This window comes from Cucumis sativus, chromosome 2 (assembly GCF_000004075.3).
Source record: "Cucumis sativus cultivar 9930 chromosome 2, Cucumber_9930_V3, whole genome shotgun sequence".
NCBI lineage: Eukaryota > Viridiplantae > Streptophyta > Magnoliopsida > Cucurbitales > Cucurbitaceae > Cucumis > Cucumis sativus.
Genome location: NC_026656.2, coordinates 23,427,398 through 23,436,359, shown reverse-complemented (window position 1 = coordinate 23,436,359; position 8,962 = coordinate 23,427,398). Strand labels below are relative to the sequence as shown.

The following is an 8,962-nucleotide window of genomic DNA, read 5'->3' as shown; positions in this document are numbered from 1 at the left end:
AACGACCGATATATGTTTCTTCTAAGAATGCAATACTTTTAAGAACATATACATTAAAAGACAAACCCTTTGCAAATTAGAGGGAAAAAAAACCAATCCAATTCGGATAACTATAAGTTTACAATTTTGAAACAAAGGTCTTAGCTGACCATATAAGATACATATTGATATAATTAATCTATGAATGAAGTATACATAACACAATATCTCTTAATTTTCCTATTTTGTAAATCATACTTATAGTATTGTAATTTTAGCATCTTTCTATTTAATTTGCGTACCCATTGAACTTAGAGATTTTTTATATGACCATAGTATTTTGCCCATTTTTTCATTTTTGACGACTTCCTTTGCATTTAAATAATTTTTTTAAAATATAAACCTAAAGATGATAGACATCATTTACATTATAATATATAATAAATATTTTTAAATATAATAAAATGAACGAAAATATTTACTAGTAATTTATTATCTAATAGATGTTATAGAATATGAAATTTTGCTATATTTATAAATAGTTTTAATAGTTTTGTCATTATTCATATATATATATATGTATATGTATGTATCGTGTGTATTACTTTAGTTAATATTAATGGATGAAAATGCATATGATTTTCAATACTACAGAAACAATGGTATAACTTGCAAAATGGAAAAAGCTTATTTAACAACTATGCCTATATATAATTAATGAATTAGATCATAGACTATTATCTAAACCAAAGAAGAATTAGATGGATAGGTACTTTAAAACTTAAATTTCTTGTAAAATAGAACCAACTTTTTTAATTAATTAATTTGAAAATTAGGGTACAACAGAGAATCAACTTTATTTTAAAAAAAATTAATCAACTAATTTAATTTTCTTAATTTAGGAATTTATTATAAAAAAGTTTCAATATGTTCTGATCACAAAAGAAATTATGGCTAATATGTGCTCAGTTTGCATCAACTTTATCATCTCATAGCACAAATTTGTTAATTATAGTATTTAATCAATGAAATTAATTAAAACAATGTGTACAATGATCTTTATATCTTTGTGAAAAGTGTTATTTTTTAAATGAAGACATAAAAGTAATTTTTAACCTTTTGTAATAATTCAAAAAGACAAAAAAAAAAAAAAAAAAAAAAAAGATACTCCAAGAAAAAAGAGTAAAAAGACAACAAAAGGTCAACATTAATAATAATACATATATGCTTGTATATGTATACCAAAATTCATGTAACGTTTTTTACACATCATAATTAAGTTTGTATAAATGCAGTGTATGATCAAAGTATCTCTCTTTTTCACTTTTTTTCACTTTTTTTTCTCTATAAAAATAAATTCAAAACATATAAGAAAGTAAAAACTCTCATATCTCGAAAAAGCACGAACAAATTAGAATGTCTCTTTAAGAACATATCCGATAAATTTGGAATGATATAGAGAAGATTAGCATGGCCTTTGTGCAAGGATTGACATACAAACTAGAAACGGTCCAATTTTTTTTAAAAAAATTAGAATAAGTTAAATAAAACATTACTTAGTTTACATCACGTATGCACCTCCAACCAAAAGTTCATCATTCGAATTGTACCTCACATACATATATTGAACTAACAAAAGCCAAATCACCAACTACCGTTACATACATATTTCCAAAACGACTTTTTAACTCAATTGATGTACGAGTGAACTAGTAACTCTAACGTCTATATGTTCAAATTCTCCTAGTCTCGGTTATACAAATCTATACATAGTAAATTCGTCTCGTATTCTTTTTAAGTGGTATTATCTTTATTCACGAGATCATATGGTATATGAAAAAAATAAGAAGATTTATGAATATTTTAATTAATTCAACAATGGTAGGGGTAAGGATCAAACTTTTAATTTTAGAAATAGAAAATCTATTAACATGAACCTTAAAACCCTAAACTCTACCTTCGTGATCAACTATCCCACTAGTTGATCAGATGTTTGTGTGCGTCTCTTGAATTCTATTAGATCGGTGATTTGTTCAAAACAAAATTTAACCCTAAAACACAGTAGTCTCAGTTAACAAGTAAATGGTTAAAATAAATAGTATAACAAATTGTTATTAATCAGCATAAAGTAAAAAGAATAATGTGAGAAAAAAAGTGTAAAATGAAAGGTTTAAAAAGATAGAGGAGAGAAAGGGTTTGGTAAAGCCGTCATTGGTTTAGAATTTGCATAAAACACACAATATACATACATTATACATACTCTCTTCCCTTTTTAAAAAAATGAATCTCCAAAATTCTCTCTCTGCAATAACACCCCTTTCCCTCTCCATTTAATGCAATTGCACCCTCTCAATACGATCTGCAATAACTCCTCCCTTTCCCCCTTCCTCTTCCTCTTCCCCTTCTTCTTCTTCATCTTCATCTTCTTCATCTTCTCAATATCAAATAATATTCACCATCTTCTTCTTCTTCATCTTCTCCTTCAAAAACCCTAGACCTTCCACTACCACAACTTGTACTCATACTCATACTCATATTCATACTTATCCATCCAAACCCTTCAAAAAACCATAACAATACAACTCCCAAATCAGATCTGAAAACTCACTTTATCTTGGTAAGTTTTTTCTTTCCCAAAAAAAAAAAAAAAAAAAAGCAAAACAAAACAAAAACCCTATATTTTCATCAAAGTTTTTACCTGTTTTTTCTTCATGCTTGTTGTGGAATTTAGTTTCATTACTCTTGTTTTTGGTTTTCAAGAAATTAAATAGTTTTATCTTACTTTTTTTTTTTTGTGTGTGCAGATAGGAGAGAGAGAAATTGAGGAATATATATAGAAAAAATTGCAAGTGCTTGAGGAAAGAGAGAGAGCATTTTAGGATATTGTCCGAGATCTTAGTGGATGTTTATGTAAATCTCATTTGTTTTTCCATCTGTCGGATTTTTTTCTTTTTCTTCCAATTTTCATCCAATTCATTTATATTATTACAACTTGGCAAAGAAAAAAGAAGACGAAAAAATTAGTGTTACAGTCATGCCCGCCGGAATTATGACACCGGCGAGAAACATGGGGTCGATGATTGGAAGAAATGGGAATAATGATGTTGCTGGATTTTCCTCTCCTTCTGGACTTCCTTTTTCTCAGGTTTGTATTTTTTCTTATGTTCTTAATCTCTTACATTTTCATGCTTTTTTTTAAAAAATAAAATATTTTATTCTATTTGACTTTCTAAAGGATTTTTTTTTTGTTTTTTGGTAACTGTGAAAATCTTAATTGGGGAAGGGGAAAAACAAAAACCCTTTTGACAGATGAGTCTCAAATCCAAATCCCTTCTTTTTTATTTTAATAATTACTCTATTTGTTAACAAAATGCTTGTATTATTTACATAATCTCCATTTCTATGTTTGGCTAATTTCTCATTTCAACCCCATTTCCCCAAAAACGCGTTAAAAATAGCAAAATTATATATATATATATATTTACAACATTTTTTTGCGTGTTAAAAATTTCTTATAAAAATATAATGGGGTTTGAAATAGGGTTTTGTTTGTAAAAAAAAAAAAAGAATGGGGGGTGGGGGGTTTAGTATAATGGAGTGGAAATTGAAATTTGCATATTGGTGTTGTTAGATTGAAAAACCATAAGCTCTTCTGCCTCTCTCCCTCTACTACGGAATCTTAAAGATCTGTAGAAAAATGTTCCAGCCAAGCATTATGGATGCTCACCTTCTCCCTCTAGACATCCCTCAAAACACTTCGGAAAGCGATCTTGCTCGAATCAGAGATGACGACTTCGACAGTGCTACTAAATCCGGCAGCGATAACAACCATGAGCTCGTGTCCGGTGATGACCAAGATCCTCGTCCTAAAAAGAAGCGTTACCATCGTCATACTCAACATCAGATCCAAGAAATGGAAGCGTAAGAATAATAACGCACACACACTCTTGCTAATTACTATTAATATTAAGTTAAGCTATGTTCAAGTTTGATTTATTTTATTTTTGTTTTGTATTTTGGGTTTTAGGTTCTTCAAAGAGTGTCCTCACCCTGACGACAAACAAAGAAAGGAATTAAGCAGGGAATTAGGGTTAGAGCCTTTGCAAGTCAAATTTTGGTTCCAAAACAAACGCACTCAAATGAAGGTAAAAAATATATATGTATATATTTATTTTGGAAATTTCGCATTATAATAATAGTAATTCCATATAGTCAAGGAAAATTATCCCTTATTTTTTTCTCCTTCCTTAATTAAATTGAGTTGAAATTTGTAATGCAGAATCAACACGAGAGGCATGAGAATACTCAACTTCGAACAGAAAATGAGAAGCTTAGAGCTGATAACATGAGATATAGAGAAGCCCTAAGCAATGCTTCATGCCCTAATTGTGGTGGCCCTACTGCCATTGGTGAAATGTCTTTTGATGAACATCATCTTAGACTCGAAAATGCCCGTCTCCGCGAAGAGGTAATTTTCCCTGTCCAAAAATGGAAACATTCTTGCATTATGTATTCTCAAGCGCAATAGTCTTCTCAAATTTGAGTGTGAGATGCAAAAAAGAGTGTAGATTTAATTTTTATTCTAATTTTTGGGCAATCCATAATATAAAAGTACTATGTAAATAAGAGGACATATTTGAAATGGGATATGTCAACTCTAGTTAAGATACTATGATCTCACCCTCCAGTATTTTGTTAAAGTATACATTTATACTAAATTAAATTTATTTTTCTTTATAATTAATTAACAGGAAAACCCTAAAATCGTTTTTTTTTCTTACCTTTTAAATAATGAAAACAGAACTTTGAGTCTTAGGGCTTCTCATAAGGGGCGGACATTCTTTTGTGTGCTCACGGGCACCTAGATGCATATTTGGTTTTTAAAACACCATTTGCATTAAAAAGTTAACGTTTTATTTTAGAATTATTAGATATTCTATTAAATTTATTGGAACAAGTGGTCTATCAAGATTTATTCTTGTCTCTGTATTGTTGTTTCTCTTTTCATTTAATATTCATTTTCATTTGTTGGACTCTCTATTTTAGACACAAGTGAGGTTCTAGATATTATACTAAAGTTGTCTTTTCCACGAATGCCCAATGATTTAAGAATAATTACATTCTCCTTTGTAAATTGAGTTTTTGCTTTTCTCCCCTTTAGAAAATATTTTGATAACATCCCTAAATATATGGAAGGAAACAAAATTTAATTGTTACGTGGAATATGTCAAATTTTCCCTTTCATTAACCCCAAATTATGAAAAATGATTGATATAATTCAAATTTGATCACACATTTAATTAATAATCCCATTGCTATTTTTGTAGATCGATCGCATATCAGCAATAGCTGCAAAATACGTAGGGAAGCCAGTGGTGAACTACCCTCTACTTTCTCCATCAGTCCCATCTCGTCCACTAGAGTTAGGAATGGCCAACTTCGGACCACAACCCGGCCTGGGAGGAGGAGACATCTATGGCTCCGCCAGCGACCTAATCCGATCCATCAGTGCCCCAACGGAGGCCGATAAACCAATGATCATTGAGCTAGCCGTTGCAGCCATGGAAGAACTAACTAGAATGGCTCAAATGGGTGAGCCATTGTGGATGACTACACTGGATGGCTCCACCCATATGCTCAATGAAGATGAGTACTTAAGAACGTTTCCAAGAGGCATTGGTCCTAAGCCTTCTGGGTTTAAATGTGAAGCCTCTCGTGAATCGGCTGTTGTCATCATGAACCACATTAACCTAGTCGAGATTCTCATGGACGTGGTAAATTTTGATTTTATTTTATCTTGGTTTCATAATGAATTTAATTATTCGTCTATTGACTTTTCGTATGATTATATATAGAATCAATGGTCGACTTTATTTTCTGGAATTGTGTCTAGAGCTATGACACTTGAAGTTCTATCAACTGGTGTTGCTGGAAATTACAATGGTGCTTTGCAAGTGGTGTGTGGTCGTTCCCTTCTAATCTGTTTTGATACTATGTTGAATTATTATTAAATCTAAAAGTTTGATGTTTGTATAGATGACGTCGGAATTTCAAGTTCCATCGCCACTAGTTCCGACTCGCGAAAGTTACTACGTTAGATATTGTAAGCAGCATGGAGACGGGACGTGGGTGGTGGTGGATGTTTCGTTGGATGATTTACGCCCTACACCTGGTGTTCGATGTAGACGAAGACCTTCCGGTTGTTTGATCCAAGAAATGCCAAATGGTTATTCAAAGGTGGGTTTTTTTTTTTTTTTTTTATTAACTGGGAATGACGTAGTAATGAAGGGGAATTTAGTTAAATAATTATAATGAAGTATTGATGATTTGGTGTAGGTTACATGGGTTGAGCATGTAGAAGTGGATGATAGAGGAGTTCATAATCTTTACAAGCAACTAGTGAGCTCTGGCCAAGCTTTTGGGGCTAAACGCTGGGTTACAACTTTAGACCGCCAATGTGAACGACTCGCCAGTGCCATGGCCACTAACATTCCTACTGGTGATGTTGGAGGTAATATTATTTTCTTCCTTTACTTGATTTTGATTTGATCTCACCACAATTTGTGATGTGTTTGGATAAACGCTTTTATGCATTTGAAAAGTCATTTCAAGCATGTGTTTAGTAATTAAGTTTCTTCCTACTTACCCAAATAAAATAAAAATACTCTGTGATAAAAAAAACACCACTCATTAACATAGAAGTAGGTACATAGCATGTTTAGAATGAAATACTCCTTTACCTCTGAATTGTAAAAAAAGAGTTTGTGGGTGGATGAGTGCATTGGAAAATCTCAAATAGGTTGTAACATTTTTGTAAGTCAAACCTTTTGTCATAATAGGTTAAAAGTTTCTCACATTGTAACAACTAGGAACGTTGGACTATTTTTTTTGTAAAATTCTAGAGATTGCATAATGATGGTGTTTATGCCAAAATCTTTCTCTCCATTTAGCTAATTCGTGAGATTGTGATTGTGGTTATTTCCATATTGAATTTAGTGATAACGAATCAAGAAGGGAGAAAGAGTATGTTGAAGCTGGCTGAGAGAATGGTGATAAGCTTTTGTGCTGGAGTGAGCGCCTCCACAACTCACACATGGACTACTTTGTCGGGTACTGGTGCGGACGATGTTCGAGTCATGACTAGAAAGAGCATCGACGACCCGGGAAGACCTCATGGTATTGTCCTTAGTGCGGCAACTTCCTTCTGGCTTCCTGTTCCACCCAAGAGAATCTTCGATTTTCTTCGAGATGAAAACTCTCGCAGTGAGGTAACTTCTCCATCGAAAGAAGCACGTATATGAACACAACCCATATGCCTTCTTAACTTCATCTATTTGGAGTTGGCCGTTGATTTAACGATATATTTACTTCATCGTCTTGTTTGATGTGTTTACAGTGGGACATTCTTTCCAACGGCGGAGTAGTTCAAGAAATGGCTCACATTGCCAACGGCCGCGACACTGGCAACTGCGTTTCTCTCCTACGAGTAAACGTAAGTTATTCCACCAAATAATTCAGTTAAAACGAACAATTTTCCACCTTTGAACATATGAAAGACAACCCGTTAAAAATTTTGTAGAGCGCAAATTCAAGCCAAAGCAACATGCTAATCTTGCAAGAAAGCTGCACAGACCCAACAGCCTCATTCGTGATCTACGCACCAGTGGACGTAGTAGCAATGAACCTCGTCCTAAATGGTGGCGATCCCGACTATGTAGCACTACTCCCCTCAGGGTTTGCCATTCTTCCGGATGGCGGAGGCGGAGAGGGTGTTTCGGGAGGGTCGTTGTTGACAGTTGCATTTCAAATACTGGTGGATTCAGTGCCAACCGCAAAACTGTCACTTGGGTCAGTTGCAACGGTAAACAATCTGATAGCTTGTACGGTGGAAAGGATAAAAGCTTCATTATCATGTGAGAATGCATAAGTAAAAGAGAAGAGAGGAAAAGTTTTTCATTTTCTTTTTTTGTGGGGGGGGGGGGGGTTTAGTCTTTTAGGGCTTATATTAGAAGTAGTAATGTGAAAGAAAATGAGGGAATTTTTGGCTGATACAAAGTCTGATTTTGGGGAGAAAGTCAAGAGCGCACCCTTGAAACCTTAAAAACATTGAAAAAAGTAAAAAGAAGATATAAGGGGTTCGGGCATTGACTTCCTCGAACAGAGTAAAAGCTGAAACAACAAATGAAGAAGAAAGGAATGGGCCATCATCATTAGGGGGGATAAAACCTTGTATTTTACTTGCATATTATTATTATTATTATTATTATAATTACCTACTTTTCATATCATTCACTTTCTTTTTCTTTCATGGGTATTATAGATTTTTTTGACGTCCTCTACTTATTGTGACATTTTATGATCATATGGACTTTGCTTTTTTTTTTTTTCTTTTTAATCTTTGTTACTATGTCAACCAAATCAATTTTTGTTATGTAATTATAATATTTTATTTAATTATTAAAGTGAGTTTCGTAGATGTTCAAAGCATTTCTCATACAATTTTTACAAAATGAAAAAGAAAATACAATTAATCTCATAAAACACTATCTTGTTTAATATATGTGAAAAAGTGAGATTTTATAATTGAATATAATTTTTGGTACAAAAAAGTTTGATTTTCTTTCAAATTAGTGAGTTTTAATTTGGAGATTTATTGTTTTTTGCTCTCTCTAAAACTTGGTACTGAAGTCTTGTTGTCTAGTGTGCGATTTGATGAATTTGAGCTTTTATTGGCTAAGTTTCATTTGTAAATTTTGATTTTTTTAGCAAGGGTGTGGGTTAATGTATTACTAAATAAATATTTATTGTTTTTTTAGTAAAAAAGTAATTAAATTCTATGAATATTAATAAAATCTTTTGGTCTACCAAAATGCCCTTCTCAGACTAAGTTGATAAACCAAAAGTAAGCTTATGAGCAAATGCTTCCAACTTATTAAATGGTAGACTAAGAATTTGGGAGATGAAATCTTAGGAACAATGATAC

General features: G+C 32.4%; 1 protein-coding gene and 1 non-coding gene across 3 annotated transcripts; both read left to right on the top strand.

Moving 5' to 3' along the window:
• Positions 1-1,395: 1,395 nt before the first annotated feature.
• On the top strand, positions 1,396-1,500 carry LOC116402292. The gene has a single exon (XR_004214805.1). It is a non-coding gene; the product is annotated as a U6 spliceosomal RNA (small nuclear RNA).
• A 761-nt stretch (positions 1,501-2,261) lies between these two features.
• Positions 2,262-8,267, top strand: LOC101214763 (homeobox-leucine zipper protein HDG2). 2 transcript variants are annotated; one of them, XM_011651709.2, is made up of 12 exons: positions 2,262-2,596; positions 2,784-3,124; positions 3,686-3,900; positions 4,007-4,124; positions 4,259-4,447; positions 5,307-5,753; positions 5,835-5,936; positions 6,016-6,216; positions 6,316-6,490; positions 6,976-7,247; positions 7,376-7,471; positions 7,559-8,267. In XM_011651709.2, exons 2-12 carry the CDS (start codon positions 3,014-3,016, stop codon positions 7,904-7,906), a joined length of 2,274 nt encoding a protein of 757 aa, XP_011650011.1. In that variant the 5' UTR covers positions 2,262-2,596; positions 2,784-3,013; the 3' UTR covers positions 7,907-8,267. The 2 variants fall into 2 exon arrangements, with proteins under 2 accessions (XP_011650011.1, XP_011650012.1); XM_011651710.2 differs by having other exon boundaries at positions 2,263-2,596; positions 3,611-3,900.
• The last annotated feature ends 695 nt before the right edge of the window (positions 8,268-8,962 follow it).

Bases quoted from the DNA above. Each gene is read 5' to 3' on its own strand.
- LOC101214763 (XM_011651709.2), top strand. From the start codon at position 3,014: ATGCCCGCCGGAATTATGACACCGGCGAGAAACATGGGGTCGATGATT. The intron at 3,125-3,685 runs GTTTGTATTTTT...AAAATGTTCCAG, and splicing joins CTGGACTTCCTTTTTCTCAG to CCAAGCATTATGGATGCTCA. The intron at 4,448-5,306 runs GTAATTTTCCCT...CTATTTTTGTAG, and splicing joins ATGCCCGTCTCCGCGAAGAG to ATCGATCGCATATCAGCAAT.